General features: G+C 41.1%; 1 protein-coding gene across 1 annotated transcript in view; it reads right to left on the reverse strand.

The window, feature by feature from the left end:
- Window positions 1–19,504, reverse strand: part of CDC123 (cell division cycle 123) — a 49,183-nt gene that overhangs the window by 27,454 nt on the left and 2,225 nt on the right. Inside the window, exons 3-7 of the mRNA XM_058431900.1 lie at window positions 18,586–18,657; window positions 7,030–7,087; window positions 6,722–6,754; window positions 4,752–4,847; window positions 3,142–3,248 (exon numbers count right to left, since the gene is read on the reverse strand). Of these exons, the coding sequence (XP_058287883.1) occupies window positions 3,142–3,248; window positions 4,752–4,847; window positions 6,722–6,754; window positions 7,030–7,087; window positions 18,586–18,657 (366 nt within the window). The remainder of the gene's footprint in view (window positions 1–3,141; window positions 3,249–4,751; window positions 4,848–6,721; window positions 6,755–7,029; window positions 7,088–18,585; window positions 18,658–19,504) is intronic.

Raw genomic sequence — 19,504 nt, forward strand, 5'->3', positions numbered from 1 at the left:
CAATTCCCAATTATTTATAATAGCAGAAGGATGGCATTCTGTGGGTAAACACTGTAAATCCAAGACCTCAAACTCACTTGCTGATTTAACTTCCTTGCCATGCAAAGTCACAAAGTACAAAATGCAAAACAACAGACTATTATTCATACCATCCACTGGAACATCAGTTAAATGAAGATAAAAAGCAAGACATAGCTTAAGAGGAGGCAGCTGATCATTAAATTGCAAAGCTGATTTAAAAAAACATCAGTCTCAGAATTAAAAGCAATTTATAGTTAGTTCTGGAAAGGCAAAAGTGTCTTCCCACTCTCCCTGCAACTGACACTAAAGGCATATAAAAAATCCTTATAAGGGCCAGGTGCAGTGGCTCACGCCTGTAATCCCAGCACTTTAGGAAGCCAAGGCGGGCAGATCACGAGATCAGGAGTTCAAGACCAGCCTGACCAACAGGGTGAAACTGCGTCTCTACTAAAAATACAAAAATTAGCTGGGCATGGCCGGGTGCGGTGGCTCACGCCTGTAATTCCAGCACTTTGGGAAGCCTAGGCGGGCGGATCACAAGATCAGTAGTTCAAGACCAGCCTGACCAACAAGGTGAAACTGCTTCTCTACTAAAAATACAAAAATTAGCTGGGCATGGCCGGGCGCGGTGGCTCACGCCTGTAATTCCAGCACTTTGGGAAGCCTAGGCAGGCAGATCACGAGGTGAGGAGACGGAGACCATCCTGGCTAACGCCGTGAAACCCCGTCTCTACTAAAAATACAAAAAAAATTAGCCGGACGTGGTAGCCATGCGCCTGTAATCCCAGCTACTCGGGAGGGTGAGGCAGAATTGCTTCAACCCGGGAGGCGGAGGTTGCAGTGAGCCAAGATTGCACCACTGCACTCCAGCATGGGCGACAGAGTGAGACTCCGTCTAAAAAAAAACACTTATCAGTTGAATTATCAAGTAGACAGTATTTTCAGTGTAACATATTTTAAGACCTCTTAAAGCATTACATGTCAAAAAGCTTTACAATGGAAAAAAGAGGCACAACTTTGTTCTGTTTTTCAGAGAGTATCTCCTAGAATGAAAATACTACTGGTTACTAAAACAGTCTACCAACACCTGTGCCAACACAACCAGAGGGCTGACAATTACACGTCAAAACAATACTTGCTCAGACTCAGAAGGATCATTTGAGACCAGGAGTTTGAGACCAGCTTGGGCTACACAGTGAGACCCCATCTCTATTAAACACACACACACAGACACTGACACAGACACACACACACACTTTTTTCTATAAAACTAGAAATACCAATACAGGTAAAATCCTTATACAATAAACATGTAATATGATGTAACACAACCACCCTCACTGGTTACTTAACTTCCCCTTCTTTAATTAATATAATACTAAAACCTTATGTCCAAGCTGCAGAGCTCAGACGCCAGAGTTGATGCACGACCATCATGTAGTGAACTTAGTTATCCATGCCAGGATCTACTTCAAAAAAAGGATTTGAGTCTTACATGGAATGAACTGGCAGGACAAACTCAACTGGACAGGGCAGAAGTGGCATGCCTATACAAGATTTTCACTCTCATGCTCCTGCTTCTAGGTTCTGGGATATGCTTTATTTTAAAGACTCATTTAAAGATGAGTTTACCTGAGATAACTGGTCTGTTTAAGATGCGACAGGAAGAGAAACCTAGAAAAATAGCTGCTATTTGAAGACAACAAAAGAAGCATAAAGGGAGCACCTGCGGCTCAGCAGGGCAGGTATTCCATCCGCCTACAACGCTGACTGCACTGTCAAATTCTTTAGCTACAGAGTGACGGGCAAAAGGAAAGAAATACAGCAACTCTACTTCTAGAAACTTATCCTAAGGAAAAAATTAGGGGAGTGCACAAAGAATTAGCTCCAGGATATTCACTGCAGCTCTGGAAGAACAGAAGGTAGGTCAAATATGTTATGCTACAGCTCTCCAGAGGCGCAGCATTAAGGGAATGGAAAATAATGAATTTAGACATGCAATGATGTCACATTGGTAAGTGCAAAAGCAGCCTACTAAGAAATATAAACTATAGGCTGGGCGTGGTGGCTCACACCTATAATCCTAACATGTTGGGAGGCCGAGGCAGGCAGATCACGAGGTCAGGAGCTCGAGACCAGCCTGGCCAATATGGTGAAACCCTGCTTCTACTAAAAATATAAAAAATTAGCCGGGTATGGTGGTGCATGCCTGTAGTCCCAGCTACTTGGGAGGCTGAGGCAGGGGAATCGCTTAAACCCAGAGGTTGCACTGAGCTGAGATTGCGCCACTGCACTCCAGCCTGGCGAAAAGAGTGAGAACCTGTCTCAAAAAAAAAAAAAAAAAAAGAAATACAAACTGCAGGATCCCATTAAAAAAAATCTGTATATATGTAGAGATAGATATATTTATATTATATTTATTTATAGATAGAATTCTAGAAGTATAAGAACCAATTGTGGCAAGATCATGAGTGCTTTTATGTTTTTGTTTGTTTTGAGATGGAGTCTTGCTCTGTTGCCCAGGCTATACAGTACAGTGGCATGCGATCTCGGCTCACTGCAAACTCCACCTCCTGGGTTCAAGCAATTCTCCTGCCTCAGCCTCCCGAGTAGCTGAGACTACAGGCGCGTGCCACCACGCCCAGCTAATTTTTTGTATTTTTAGTAGAAACAGGGATTCACTATATTGGCCAGGCTGGTCTTGAACTCTTGACCTCAGGTGATCCACCTGTCTTGGCCTCCCAAAGTGTTGGAATTATAGGCGTGAGCCACCACTCCTGGCCATGAGTGCTTTTATATTTCCTGTTTTTATTTAGCTGTAATCCCTAATTTTGCTTTTCTATGATAAATATTTATCAGTTTTATAATAGGAAAAAAATTACTGAAATGTTTAATGGGCAGAGATACAGAAAGTCCTTAACATTTTCAGATATTCATTATATACCATTTTCTATAAAGGGAAAAGAAAGATTTGCTTTAACAGGTCATTTTGGCAATATGAAATAGCTTTGTTATATGGCGCTATGATTTATAATAGTACTATAAGTAATGGAATTTCATCTATAGAGAAATTTGCGCAAATACTGAAACTATTGACATGAGAGAATAAGAGATACTTACGGCTGAGTGAAGTCACGAGTGATGAAATCAGAACTCTTGAAAAGTAGAAAGATGTCACTGAGGGTTTTACATTTCAGAGAACTATTCATTGCTATCCAATACGCATCCTAAAGAATGAAGCACATGCTATTTAGTCCATATTCCATGTTGGCTGCTATGAATGCTCAGACCTATAACAAAATCAATAATGCATACCACCTCAAGGGTTTAAAGAAGGAAGTCAAGTAAATTTTAGCAGTACTGTCAAATGTTAAATTATGCTTAACAACAAAGAGCGTCACCACTGCATTTCAGACACTCGGTTATGAACACTGAGATGTCAGGGTCCTCACATTTCAGCCCAGGCCTAAGTACTTCACAATGTTTTTCTTACTGATAACAGAAGAGAAGAAAATGAAGTATCAGAAACACTGACATTTTGGCTACAAGATTAAGGTGGTAAAGAAATAGCCTGACCAGCTACTCTCCAAGAAAAGAGAGATCAATTTCCACCCTTCCCATTTCTGGGGAGTGGCAGCCAAACACCTGAACTTTGGCGGCTGGAGCAGTTATACCCTACGTCTATCAAATCTGAAAGAGAAGGAGGTGAGCTATTCTGAACCACTACAACTTCAAGTGGTGAATGTCTCATACATAAGAACAAAAGATGGGACGGCAAATGCAAAGTAGGCACAAAGCTCAGTGGAACATGCCTAAAAATTACAGAATAATTAAGTCATTTAAAAAATACACCTCTCCCACAGACAGATCAGACACAGGATATAACAGAATTTTGAGAAAACTAACAGTTGCAAACCACTATCCAGTTATCCACACTACATGGAAGAAAAGTACTAAAATATCTGAAAACAGCTACCTCTGGGGAGTAGGAAATGGCGAAGTAAAACAGGTGTCAAGACCTGCTGATTTTCATGGCAAGCTTCCAAATTTATTTGAAATTTTAAATTCTGTACATGTAGACTATAATTAATTTTTAGAAGTAAAAACAAAAAAGAAAAATAATAAAAGTAAAAAAGATTACAAATTATCATTCATTTTAGAATAAAAAAGGCATGAGATAACTTTTGAAATTACAAATAGGTCTCTGATTCTTTAAATAAGCTTTGCTGATATAAAAGTGTTCTCTATTGGATTAAAACAACTAACGGATTTTTCCACAGGCCTTAACTTTTATAAAAATCTTGTCAATGCAGTATTAAAATAATAAGACACAATTTAAGAAAAGATCAGTTGACTTCTCCAATCACTCTATTTCTATAGCCTATGACACTTTTATTTTTATTACTTTTCAACAAAGAAAAATTTCTCTGTTAAACTGAACAGCTGAAGTTTTGAAAAGGGCAGAGTATGAATTTCCTCAGAATTCGAAAACAATCAGCAACACAAGAGGTGGAAACTACCTTTTGGCAGAATATATAGTATTTCACAGACCCAGGCAAGTGTATAGCAAAATCCGGAAAGTAAAACAGTAGAGGGAAATTAATAATAAATTCCACATCATTTTTCCTAGAATTAGGAATATAATTAGACCCTCTGTAGGGATATGAAATGAAATAAATAGCAAAACAAAGAATATTCAAACAGTAAGAGAATTACTTATGTGCTCCTACCCTTGGGGCACTCCAGTTAAGCTTAGGAAAGACACTGCCCCCGAGGGAATTGATAGCTTCCTGGACTTTAGTGGCAAACTCAGGAAATTCTGGTGCCTACAGAGAGAGAAGAAATCATTGGGCACGTCAATATCATCACAGTATATATGGAAAACAAGATCAAAATCTCAAGGTTATAGTTTAGGGTGTTAAAAACAGAATTTAGAATACAAATTACTATCGGAATTTCTGAACCCAGCTAAATAAAATCAGTGATCAAGTACATTTACCAAAAAGAGAAATAAAATAATCAGCTGCTTAAATGGCATTTTCCAGACAATCAAAGCCTGCAAAGCTGAAATGATACGTTACTAGGCTTCTGAGGATGTGAGGAAGGAATGAATGGTTCTCTGTACACCGACATAAAACCAGTATTCATCAAGAGAAAAGAGACAGGTGGAGTATCACCTGTAGCAATACTCCAGTTGTCAGAAGTAACATCCCTACTTGAAGAGCTAGAAGCCCTTCCACTTGCAGGAAGAGTCTTAGATATATGGTATCCCCCAAAGCCACGGAGAGAATGAAAAATAAATGACGTGGCAAACTGTATTTAAACACTGCTATTTCCAGACAAGTTTTAAAACAAGCAAAACTCAAAATCTGAACCTTGGTCAAGTTAAAAATCACATTCATCTTTGTTCATCTCACGGAATCCAGTTTAGTGCCCTGAGTATGGCAGATAAGTAACATTTACATGACACTGAATGGAATTTTCATAAAAGGAGAGTGATCTGAGTGGCATCTGGAGTAAATGAAACACGTAAACTTTCCACTTAGGTACCTGCTGGCAGGCTTCCCTTTTTACACCTAAAGAAATATGTCAGTTTTGAGCAGCTCCACTCCTTTTTTTTTTCCTTCTACCCTGGCAATCATATCTTGTTCATTAAAATAAACAAGTATCTTCTTATTTAGAGCTGGATTAGAACAAACCCCCCCACAAAGCTAGTTTTCTCTATTTCTGCCTTTACATTTACTTGTAAGGAGTTTCACTAAAAACGTTCCCCTTTCAACTCAAGGTATGAGGAGTTTCATTCACCTATTTTTAGAAATAGATCATTTGCTTCACTCACTCCTTTAAAAATATCTTCATTTAAAAAATTTTAGGTTAACTTTCACAACAGCACTCTTATTCTGAAACACTGTAATATGCTTGATAACTTCTACATTTTTATGTAAAACACTGGTAAAAGTCACATACCTCTCTACTCTCGCTTGAAAGAAACAGTAATTTTTATGCCATTTAAATACACTTGAGGCCAGGCGCGGTGGCTCACAACTGTAATCCCAGCACTTTGGGAGGCCGAGGCGGGCATATCACATGAGGTCAGGAGTTCGAGACCACCCTGGCTAACATGGTGAAACCCTGTCACTACTAAAAATACAAAAATTAGCCAGGCATGGTGTCAGGTGCCTGTAATCCCAGCTACTCAGGAGGCTGAGGCAGGAGAATAGCTTGAACCTTGGGAGGCGGAGGTTGCAGTGAGCCAAGATCACACCACTGCACTCCAGCCTGGGTGACAGAGCAAGAATCTGTCTCAAAAATAAATACACAAAACAACTAACTAATAAATAAATATACTTGAATAAGGAAATACAGATTTTCACTTTATGTTCCAGAGATTCAGGAATCTTAAAGTTTAATGTTAGGCGTAATTCCTTCTTGCACAGCATCAGAGCTTAACAGAAGTAAGTCAAGGCGGCAACTATGCACTCGAAATATTTCCTTTGCAATCAAAGGGAAAAAGGGCAAATCATGTTTGCCTGCTAAATGATGCTTCAAGTTATTTTTCAAAATAAAAACGACAGCCCACAGGAAAAATAATATATGAAATGGTGACTAGGAATTTAGAGAGGTACGCACTTAAACCTTGACGCTAACCCTTGTGTGACAGTGTGAGGCTGTCCCCACGCTGAGTCTGCTGTGCTCTTACCGTAAGCGTGGCTGTGTTCTCATCATCAGACCACTGCATGAAAAAGAGGAAAAAAAACCCATTAAATTTAAATACCGCATTGGGCTTCAAAAAGCAGTGCTCCATCTAAAAATTATAAATCAAACAGGAGACATCTTTTCAGGAACACAGAGTATATGTGAAAATATATGTAAATATATGTCAAAGTAAGATTCTCATGTAATTTCTCATTTTATCAGATGTAAGATAATATCTACAAGTCAGAACCATCTCAGAGATCATTTAAATTACAACAGTCTACAGAACAGATTATTTTATTTGGCACCAACCTGTATTTCTTCTGCTTCATCATCACTGTCTGGCTGAGAATGTGTTGGTGGATCGTCCCTAAAAAAACACAAACAAACATCAAGAAAGAAAAGGACTTGGTCACTGTGTGGTCCTAATTCCAGGGGTACTGAGTATATGTTTTAAAATAGCCTTAAAATTAGGCTAGGTGTGGTGGCTCACACCTATAATCCTAGCACTTTGGCAGGCTGAGGTGAGTGGATGGCTTGAGCTCAGGAGGTAGAGATCAGCCTGGGCTACATGGCAAAACCCTGTCTCTACAAAAAATACACAAATTAGCTGGGCGAGGAGGCATGCGCCTGTAGTCCCAGCTATTTAGGGGGCTGAGGTGGGAGGATTGATCACTTGAACATGGGAGGTCAAGGCTGCAGTGAGTTAAGATCCTGCCACTGCACTCCAGCCTGGGTGACAATGTAAAACACTGTCTGAAAAATAAAAAATAAAAAAATAAAAGCCTTAAAATTGGAGAACAAGGCCAGTCATGGTGGCTCACACCTGTAATTCCAGCACTTTGAGAGACTGAGATGGGAGGATTGCTTGAGCCCAGGAGTTTGAGACCAGCCTGGGTAACACAGAGACTCTGTCTTTACAAAAAAATTAAAAATTAGCCAGGTGTGGAGGAGAACACCTGTGGTCACAGCTATTCAGGAAGCTGACACAGAAGGATCCCTTGAGCCCAAGAGTTTGAGGCTGCAGTGACCTATGATCACACCGCTGCACTACAGCCTGGGCAAGAGAGTGAGACCCCATCTCAAAAAAAGAAGAAATAAATAAATGAGAGTACGGTTGCATGAAGAGATGACAGAATAAAATCTTTCTGTCCTGTTCTCAGATATCATTAAAAACAAGAGAAAGAGAAAAAAACTCCATCTCTGATAATACTGAGAATCATCTAGACTCTGAACCTCAGTATATGAGAAAGTTCTCTCAAGAAAGGAAAGATGGAATAGGATAAAGGAAGACACCAGAAGCAAATGTCTGAAGAGCTGTCTATACAGATGATGGAACTACTGTAGGGGCAAAACCAAGAATCTTTTCTTTGCACAGTGAAAACAGGGTGTGTGGGCTGGTGTCAGAAATTCATTCTGTATCTAGACTGAACCACAGCAAAGGGTGAGGGAGAGAGGGGAAAATAAACAGGCATAATGTCTTTGAAGAAGACAGAAGCAAAGCAAGGTGTGCAGTCCTCATTAGGGAAAAGGGGTTGGACTGGCGGGAGGAGGGGAAAACAAAAAGACAAGGCAGATAAGCTATAAGTCTGCCTTTCTTCATGGTCCAGGACACACAGCCCTCCTGCGCAAGTAACTCACTATCTTTCCATGCCCAGCTATCACCTCACCCTCAATTGACAGAAAAATGCAAGTGAGCTCACTGCAACGTTGGCGTTATCAGTACTGCACAAAGTCCTCTTCAGGACACAGCACAAGTATCATCTTACAAAATCCCCAGCAAGCCTTTGTCTCCCTGCAGTCAGCTCCTTTCTTGCTGACCTGCCCATTGTACCCTTGCAACATATTTTCACACTTTCTCTAATAAATTTGCCTTTCTCTGCCTCCAACTGTCATGGTAAATTCTTCTTACCACCCACACCACTGGCCCCAGATAGTCACTGATCACCTGCAACACAAGGGCTGAAAAAGGCCACCCTGCAGCTCATCTTCATCGCCTAAAGGGAATCAGAGGCTGAAAGAACTCAGACGGAAGACTCAGAACACCACTCTGGCCCCTCCTCAACACACAACTACAAATAACCAGCCTAGGAATAACTCATATCATTGAGAAAAATAATCATAAGAACAAGCATAGCAGCTATGCAAAGACAAAAGAAAGAAAAGGAAAAGGAAGATTCTGGTTAAACATGTGCTTTTATCTCTATGTTCCCTCTGGAAACTCTACTAAAAAAAAAAGATCCCAAGGACAATACTGAGTGAAAAGGAATCAACCATAGAAGAAAGATGGCAACAAAAGTTTGGAAAACAGAAAGTCAAGGGGAGGGATAAGTCAAGGGGCAACAGGTTAGAACTTAGAGTTATCCTGGAACATGGAACTGAAGCTCTAAAGTCCATCCAGGGAGCAGTGAGACACATCCATCTCCTCACCTTGCACATCCTAGCAACTAATTCTCCTCAGCCCCTTTGGTAAGCAGATTTATTCTCTGGAAAAAATGAACTCAAGAGGGTTGAGGTATATAACGGCCCAGATGAATATGGGGGTGAAATGCTGGACCTGGACTATGATGACAAGTTATGTGAAAGTCAAACTGAACACTGCGACCCCTAGTCCCCTTCCTCCTACCCTGCTCCCACAACACAGACAGATTAAAGGATTCTTCCAGGCAGAAACTGAGCAACCCCAGAGGACACACCATTATCTGGGAATCTTCCATCAATGTTTGCTGCCTGCTGGCATCCTCAGGCATCAAGCTCCACCCAGGTACACAAAGTCTGCAAATATCTGTGTGTGTCCTCCTCACTCTTAAATATGAAGGAAGGCCTACAATGATTAGAAAACAGAAGAAAAACTCCAAGATGAAAAATGTTTTCAAAAAGGAGAGAAAAAGGGAAGAAAAAAGAAGAAAATGGAAGAAAAAAAGACAATAAAGGGACCAGATGAAAGATAATTTTAAAAATCATTAATATCCTCGAATATAAAAGATGTCACATCCATTAAGGAATAACAGGAGGTTATAAAAAAGGAACAGAGGAACTTGTAGACACTGAAAACATGATAGTTGAAATTTTAAAATTCAATAGAATGGAAAAATAATCACCTAGAAAGTAGAACAAAAAAGACAAGGAAAGAGAAAATAGATTAGAAATAATAAAATTCAGAGAATTAAGCCAAAAGATCAAACACCAAAATAACAGGAGATCTAGAAAGAGAAGCAAGAAATTAGAGGAAATTATCAAAGATTCTTTTTTAATATCCTAAAACAGGAAATTAAAGTCTTTAGAATGAAAGGGCTCACCAAGTACTTAACACAATAAATGGAGAAAAAAATACCTTAAATGGGCAAAAATGGATACAATAATGCTTCCAACCTTTTTTTTTTTTTTTGAGATGGAGTCTCACTCTGTCGCCCAGGCTGGAGTGCAGTGGCATGATTTCGGCTCACTGCAAGCTCCGCCTCCCAGGTTCACGCCATTCTCCTGCCTCAGTCTCCCGAGTAGCTGGGACTCCAGGCACCCGCCACCACGCCCGGCTAATTTTTTTGTATTTTTAGTAGAGATGGGGTTTCACCGTGTTGGCCAGGATGGTCTCGATCTCTTGACCTTGTGATCCGCCCCCCTTGGCCTCCCAAAGCGTTGGGATTACAGGCATAAGCCACCGCGCCTGGCCTCATGCCCGGATAATTTTTGTATTTTTACTAGAGACAGGGTTTCGCCATGTTGGTCAGTCTGGTCTCAAACTCCTGACCTCAGATAATCCAACTGCCTCCGCCTCCCAAAGTGCTGGGATTACAGGCGTGAGCCACCGCACCTGGCCTTCCCCAAGTTTTAATCAACTCTTTGTAATTCTTGCTTTTCCAGATTCATAAAGCTAAGAACCAGTCAAAGCTAAGAACTGTTCTATAGTGGAAATACTAACACACTGTCAGCGTATGAATCCCTGCCCAAGGGCACAGCCTTTCTCTCTTACATCTCTCTTTATATGCCACATAATATTTTAAAATGCAACATTATCTTTAACATGGTTTACCTAATCATACAATATAAGATGAAATATGAAAATATATTCTACCACTCTAAAAATCACGTACCATTTTTGTTAGTATAACAACATACATTTTAAAAAACATACTTGTTATCAAGGTATTCATATAGTTCTTCAGAAGTTACTGCAGTGCCTAAAGTATGACAAATTGTATTCACTGTAAAAGGTGACAATATATAAAAATATGCAAGTTTGGCCAGGCACGGTGGCTCATGCCTGTAATCCCAGCACGTTGGAAGGCCAAGGCGGGTGGATCACGAGGTCAGGAGTTCAAGACTAGCCTGGCCAAAATAGTGAAACCCCATCTCTATTAAAAATATAAAAAAAAATTAGCTGGGCATGGTCACAGGCACCTGTAGTCCCAGCTACTCGGGAGGCTGAGGCAAGGGGATTGCTTGAACCCGGTATGCAGAGGTTGCAGTGGGCCAAGATCGCGCCCCTGCACTCCAGCCTAGGTGACACAGTGAGACTCTCTCTCAAAAAAAAAAAAAAAAAAAAAAAAAGTGCAAGTTTATTAGACTTGGCTTTCTAAGGTAACCCTTTGCACGCAGAGAACTAAATAGATAAAGTATGGTGCTAATATTTAGGATGCTATATTTTCTATATTACAACTTACACAGAGCTGGCACACCAGAGCAGTGGCTCTGGAAGCAGGCAGACACAGTTTAAATATCTCAGTTCTGCCACTGTCAGCCCAGAACTTTGCATCAATATGCCATCTATAAAATTGGGAAAATAGCAACTACTTCACAGAACTGTGAAGAATCAGAATATGAATATGCCTAATGTATTTTATAATTGGCATCTACTGGCTGAGGATCCTACATCTGAAATGCTTGGGGTCAAAAGTGTTTTGGAGTTTGGAGTATTTGCGTATATATGCGATATCTTAGGGATGGGACCCAAGTCTAAACGTAAACTCCTGTTTGTTGCAGCCCTGTTTACAAAAGCTAAGATTTGGAAGCCACCTAAGTGTTCATCAACTGATGATGGATAGAGAAAATGTGGTACATATACACAAAGGAGTACTATTCAGTCATTAAAAAAGAATGAGATCCAGTCGTTTGCAACAAAATGGATGAAACTGGAGATCATTATGTTAAGTGAAGTAAGCCAGGCACAGGAAGACAAACATCAAGTTTTCACTTATCTGTGGAATCTAAAAACTAATTGAACTCATGGATATAGAGTAGAAAGATGGTTAGCAGAGGCTGTGAAGGGTAGTAGGGGACTGTGAGGAGGTGGGGGTTAATGGGTACCAACAAAAGTAGAAAGAATGAATAAGACCTTTTTTTTTTTTTTTTGAGATAGAGTCTCACTCTGTCACCCAGGCTGGAGTGCAGTGGCACAATCTTGGCTCACTGCAGCCTACATCTCCCAGGTTCAGGTGATTCTCTTGCCTCAGCCTCCTGAGTAGCTGAGATTACAGGCACCCGCCACCACGCCCAGCTAGTTTTTGTAGTTTTAGTAGAGACGGGGGTTTCACCATGTTGGGCCAGGCTGGTCTTGAACTCTTGACCTCAGGTGACCTGTCCACCTGGGCCTCCAAAAGTGCTGGGATTACAGACATGAGCCACAGCACCCAACCACAGACCTACTATTTGACAGAACAATAGAGTGACTACAGTCAATAATAACTTAACTGTACATTTAAAAACAAAGAGTGTAATTGGATTGTTTGCAACTTAATGGATAAATGCTTGAGGGGATGGACACCCCTTTCTCCACGATGTGCTTATGCCACACTGCATTCCTGGATCACAACATCTCATGTTCCCCATAAATACGTACACTTACTATGTACCCACAAAAACTAAAAATTAAAAATTAAAAAAATCATTTATGTGTCAGTGTCATATACATCTTATACACATGGCCCAAAGATAATTTTATACAATATTCAGAAAGCAAAAATGTCACTATCTCAGTACCCATCTGGACAGATTTCAGATTTTCCAATTAGGGATGCTCAACTCATTTTACGATTCAGCCTTAAGGGAGACAAGGTCAGGAAAGAACTCGTGACCAAAAAGAGACAATGAGGATTAGTGACTGGAAGGGAGGTACCATCTGCGTCAGACCCAATGTGTGGGCTCAGTTCAAGTATCACCTTACTGTAAAGACTTTCTGGATGACCCCAGCTCACAGTGATTAATTAAACCGCAAATACATTACTTATCAGAATACTTGATGCTTTTTTTTTTTTTTTTTGAGACAAGGTCTGCGGCCCAGGCTGGAGTGCAGCAGCATGATCATAGTTCACTGCAGCCTCCAATTCCTGGGTTCAAGCCAACCTTGTGCCTCAGCCTCCTGAGCGGCTGGGACTACAGGTGTGTGCCAACATGCCCAGCTAACTTCTTATTTTTTTGTAGAGACGAGGCCCCACTATGTTGGCCGGACTGGTCTCCATCTCCTGGCCTCAAGTGATACTCTTACCTCCGCCTCCTAAAGTGCTAGATTACAGGCATGAGCCACCACAGCTGGTTGATGCTTTTATTCAAAAACATTTTTCGCAACACAACTCAGACATTTATTGATTTATTTATGTTTGATTTGCTAATAAGCCGAGACTCCTACGGTAGGATGCCCTGCTCATCTTGTTATGCTAGTATCAAGCTTAGTGCCCATCTCATACTAGGCATGCAATAACTGTTCAGTGAAATTGAATCACTGTCCTATACCAGAAATGCACGTTGCCAGCCTCCTTTCCTACACCCACAGCAGGTAATGAGAATCAAACCAAGCATGCTTTCTCACTGAACCCTGGATGCAGCCTCAGAATCCTCTACATATCACTCCAAGAAACCATTACCATTAGATCTGACTCAGCAAACAAGGTAAACTAGTCATCATACTTGGCCTATTCTATTCACTGAACTCAGTAGAGGTTACCATGGAGAGAAAGTAGGATAAGCATGTTCATTCACTCATTCAACCAATATTTATTGAACCCAGACTATGTGCTAACTTGTAACTGTAAACAAGACTATACCTTACAGAGTCTGGAGAGAAAGGCACGTACTGTATGTGGAAGTAACGGAGGATGAGGCATGAAGAATTAGGGTCCGTGGCAGACCTCCATAGCCATCTCCCACTTTCTTGCGAAGTACGAAGAGCTTCCGGACAGTTTCCGGATAGCTGAACACATGGAGCTTCTGGAGGGTGGCGCATGTAGGGAGGGCATGGAAGATCTGCATCCCTTCCCCCACACCTCACCCTACGCATCTCTTCATCTGTATCCATTATTAATATCCTTTATTTTTGTTTGTTTGGTTTTTTGAGACAGAGTCTCGCTCTGTCGCCCAGGCTGGGGTGCAATAGTGCGATCTCGGCTCACTGCAACCTCCACTTCCTGGGTTTAAGTGATTCTCCTACCTCAGCCTCCTGAGTAGCTGGGATTACAGGAGTGCACCACCATGCCCAGCTAAGTTTTGTATTTTTAGGAGATGTGGTTTCGCCATGTTGGCCAGGCTGGTCTCAAATTCCTGACCTCAAGTGATCCACCCACCTTGGGCTCCCAAAGTGCTGGGATTACAGGCATGAGCCACCAGACCAGGGCTTAACATCCTTTATGATAAACTGGTAAACCTAAGTAAATGTTTCCCTCAGTTTTGTGAGCTGGTCTAGCAAATGAATCAAACCCAAGGAGGGGACACTCATTTCTAGCTGGCTGGTCAGATGCACAGGTGGAGGAACCTGGGGCTTGCAATTGACATCAGAGTGGGGGGCAGTCTTTGTGAGACTGAGCCCTCAACCTGTGGGATCTGATGCTCCTCCAGGTAGACGGCGTCAACTGAACTGGACTGGAGGACCCTTAGCTGGCATCTGCTGCAGAACTGATTGCTTCTTGGTGGGAAGAAAATCCCACACATGTGGTCACAGAGGTCTTCTGTGTTGATTGTTGTGGTGTGAGAGCAGAGGAAAAACGGTTTGCATTTTTCCCACTTACATAGACATAAAAGAATACATAATATGTAATTCCACTTACACGAAATTCTAGAACTGACAAAACTGAACTAAGAAAGGGACAAGAGAAACTTTTCTAGGGAATGAAAATGTTCCACGTTTTGAATGGAGTGATGGTGGAACAGGTGTAACCATTTATCAAAATTCGCCAAGGTGTACACTTAAGACCTATACATTTTATGGTAAATGTATCTCATTTAAATTATACTTAAAATTTTCAAGTTTTTGTCTGTAAAAGTAACCTAATCTAAAATCACTAACCTTTCAAAATTCTCAAGATTGTGAGGTTTCAAAAAGGCTCAACAGACAATGCTTCTCTCAACCTGAGCAAACGACATCTTCATTCATCTAGTTGTTCTATCAGAAATCTGAGAGGAATTCTTGACACACCCCTGTCATCAAGTTCTGAAGTTGCAAGCTCCCAATCTTCTGAAACCCACTTCCTCCCCCCACCCCACTGTCACCATCTTAGTTCAAGCCACTAGCAGGTCTCACCCAGTCCAATGCAATATCCTCCTAACCCATCCTCCGTTTCCACAGTCACCTGCCACAGCTGCAAACTGAAATCTGATCAAGTCATTCTCTTGCTCAGAGCCCTTCAATGCCTTCCTGACATTCTCAGAATAAATTGCAGCATCTTTAACATGACTCCCACACACACCCCTAATCTTAACTGTCCTCCCCCATGTCATCAACTGTGAATCTCATGCCACTTACCCTTCTCTCACTCCCCATACTCTAGCTACATGACCTTTTCCACGCTTCTTGTATGTCAAGATCTTTCAGGCCTAGAGCCTTCATTAATGCTGTTCCCCCCACCTGGAAGATTCTTCCCTTCGCCCTTCAACTAACTATATTCCTCCAATCTTCACATCTCGGAGGCTCCAAAGATCCTTCTTCGGAGCATTCCCTGACCCTCCTCGCGATCCTCAGCTCTCCCAGCAATTTAAGGGCAATGACCACCCCATTTTCTGCATAGAACTTATCCCAATTTTCATTATGTATTCTCTTGTGTGTTTGCCATGTTCATCTAAGATTAATGATAATAAAAGTAGTTCCATGTCTTAAGAGCATACAATATAGTGGGCATTAGACTGAACATTTTACGTATTATCACTTTGTATGTTTGCAATGACCCTATAAAGTAAGTTCTATACTGTCATTTGCCCCATATTCAGACAAGGAAACTGAGGCACAGAGGGAAGGGCTAGAAAATAGCAAAGATGGCTGGGCGCAGTGGCTCACACTTGTAATCCCAGCACTTTGGGAGGCCGAGGCAGGTGGATCACGAGGTCAGGAGATCGAGACCATGGTGAAACCCCGTCTCTACTAAAAATACAAAAAATTAGCCGGGCATGGTGGCGGGCGCCTGTAGTCCCAGCTACTCGGAGAGGCTGAGGCAGGAGAATGGCGTGAACCCAGGAGGCGGAGCTTGCAGTGAGCAGAGATTGCGCCACTGCCCTCCCGGGAGAAAAAGAGGAAGAGCCCCCCTCAAAAAAAAAAAAAAAAAAAAAAAAGAAAATAGCAAAGATATTACTTAAAATTAGGCCATCTGACTAAAGAAACAGCACTATGCCATGCTGGCTTTCACAAAATATGAAGCTGAGCTGTCAACTCCAAAAGGGCAGGGTCCCTGTGTGATTTGTGGGTTACCGTAAAGCACCATATTGTGTTGTTTAACAGTATTTTTTTTTTTTTTGAGATGGAGTTTAGCTCTTGTTGCCCAGGCTGGAGCACAATGGCACGATTTCGGCTCACTGCAACCTCCACCTCCTGCGTTCAAGTAATTCTCCTGCCTCAGCTTCCCGAGTAGTTGGAATCAGAGGTGCCCACCACCATGCCCAGCTAATTTTTGTGTTTTTAGTAGAGATGAGGTTTCACCATGTTGGTCAGGCTGGTCTTGAACTCCTGACCTCAGGTGATCCACCCAACTCGGCCTCCCAAAGTGCTGGGACTACAGGCATGAGCCACCGCGCCCTGCCCTGTTTAACAGTATTTAACATCAGTGCTTGCCTAAGCCAGAGAGGTCATGCAAACATCTGGCCAGTGAGAAACATCATAGGAGCTCTTCAACATGTTTACACTACTGAAATTTACCAAGTATTTTCTAATATTAAAAGCTATTTTACTTACAGTCTCATTTACATAAGCTTATTATATATAAGCTCATTTATAAAGCAAATAGGGTATATGTATTTGCGAATAAAAAAACTGGCTGGGCACAGTGGCTCACGCCTGTAATCCCAACACTTCGGGAGGCTGAAGCAGGTGGATCACCTGAGGTCAGGAGTTCAAGACAGCCGGGCCAACATGGTTAAACCCCATCTCTACTAAAAATACAAAAATTAGCTGGGTGTGGTGGTGCACACCTGTTGTCCCAGCTAGTTGGGGGGCTGCAGGAAAAGAATCACTTGAATCTGGGAGGCAGAGGTTGCAGTGGCTCAATCTCAGCTCACTGCAACGCTCCAAGCTGAAGAACCAAGCCCCCCCCTACAATAAAAAAAAAAAAAAAAGGCCAGGTGTGGTGGCTCACACCTGTAATCCCAGCACTTTGGGAGGCCCAGGCGGCCAGATCATGAGGTCAGGAGATCAAGACCATCCTGGCTAAGACAGTAAAACCCCGTCTCTACTAAAAATAAAAAAAATTAGCCAGGCGTGGTGGCAGGCGCCTGTAGTCCCAGCTACTTGGGAGGCTGAGGCAGGAGAATGGCGTGAACCCAGGAGGCAGAGCTTGCAGTGAGCCAAGATCGCACCACTGCACTCCAGCCTGGGTGACAGAGCGAGACTCCATCTCAAAAGAAAAACAAAACAAAAAAAATTATACCTGTAAATATCCTCAAGTTGAGACTTGTCTGATTTTCCCTGTTTCCTTAGCCTCAAATTATTCAAAGTTAATGAGGTGCTACATTAATAATTTTCAGGTTATTGAGGCTCTGTGAATACCAAAAACAGAAATATAATCCAGAAAACCACACTAAAAACCCAACAGGCAAAAATATGGGGTCCAGTTAGTGTTACTGAAAACACACAATTCTTACTGTATTTCTATCGTTCCTTCATTCAACAAATGTTTATCAAGCAATTCTGCTGTATCAGGCACTGTTCCACGAGCTGGGGTGAACAAATGGGCCAAGTCCCTGTTTTCGTGAAACTGCATTCTAATGGAACAATTAACAATTGTCAGGTGGAAGTAAGTGTTATGCAGAAAAATGAAGGGAGGTCAGGGCACAGGGTTACTGTTAGGCTATTTTAGAAAGGCTGGTGAGGGCTGAACACTCATAACGTGACTTCTGAGCAGCCTCGAATGAAAAAAATGAGAACTTCACTAAATCCTATGATTCTTCAACGTTTTCAAGTTTGCATCCAAAAGACTGAAACACAGTAACTTCTTCCCTTTATTCTATAAATAGGGAAACTACCTGAACAACTTTTAGAAAGTGGAAGGGGGGCCACAGTAGTTCAATCGTGGGGAAGAAAATGTTGAGGAATTAAATGATAAAGCCTGTTTGCAACAATGAATTTTTAATCATCAAAACTGAAGGATCTCAAAGAATTTTAATGTGTACTTCCCCCACCCTGCTACCGTCTGAAGGCAAAGTTGTCATCATAACTGTTTTCTAAAGACAGAGATGAAAGGAACTGCTCAATTTCACAACTTGTAATTATTACAGGGAAAAGTACTTAATGTTGAAAATATTAAGTGAACATTGAGAAGGAATATGAGACAAAGATCAGCACATCATTTTGGCTAGGAGAGAAAAAGAGCTAAAGGGAAAGAATGGTGCCTAAGCTAATTCATTCATTTTATGTGTTTCTTTATGATAAAGTTTAAGAAATTTTTTTCTAAAATACTTTACCTTCCTGAAACCACCAGAGTTCCATCATCGAGTAAATAATCCTTCACATTCTGAGGAAGTGGAAGAATGACACTAAAAAAAAAAACACCAAAAAAGGCATCATTTAAAAAGACCAACTATAAGCAGAGAGAAAAATGTCCACACTTGATTAATTTTGGAATTATTTGTCTTTATTTTAATATAAAGTAGAAAATGTTAATGATGTACATTTGGTAGCAGTAGACAAGGAATTAGAATAATAAGATTAAATACTGCGGTTCACCTTATTGCCACAATGGTCTTTGTAGTAAACAAAAACCAGCCAAATCCAAACCACCAGATGGAAATCACAGTATGACAGCAGCAAGCTCAAAAGGATTCTGAGTGAGCACAACATTTATGTGTCTTTAAGAAATCAGAGACTAGCAGATATTTGCTGCAACACAGGAAATGCAGCAAACCCAACCAGAAGATGACTAGCATTTGGTCACCTTCTAAAGATAGAGGGCAGAAGTAGAGTCAGGATCTGGAAACCATTCTTTGGTTGGCAATGAGCACCTACCATTAAGAATTCATAATACTTTTGGATGTGTCTTGCTGGCATTCTATTCAACTGATCACCAGAGATATAAAGCTGCTTAAACTGGGCGTGCTTTAGCTTAATTTGTTTCAGGTAATCATAATTAAGGATGCCAAAGCCATACTTGAAGTCTCTTAAAAACTTATGGGATAATTTGTTTTTTATCTTGAAATAATAAGTTATCAAAAAGCCCTACCACAGATACCCAAAGAGTGCTGGTATTATTTTGATCTTGAGGCATATACATTTTTAAAAAGCGGAAAAGATTACAGCCTGCTTTCAGGAAGTTAACAGAACATCAATGACTTATAATATGTCTCATTTATTTATGGAACAAGTTTTTTTTTTGGTACATCACAA

Source organism: Hylobates moloch, unplaced genomic scaffold (genome assembly GCF_009828535.3).
Source record: "Hylobates moloch isolate HMO894 unplaced genomic scaffold, HMol_V3 SCAFFOLD_2, whole genome shotgun sequence".
NCBI classification, from domain to species: Eukaryota; Metazoa; Chordata; class Mammalia; order Primates; family Hylobatidae; genus Hylobates; species Hylobates moloch.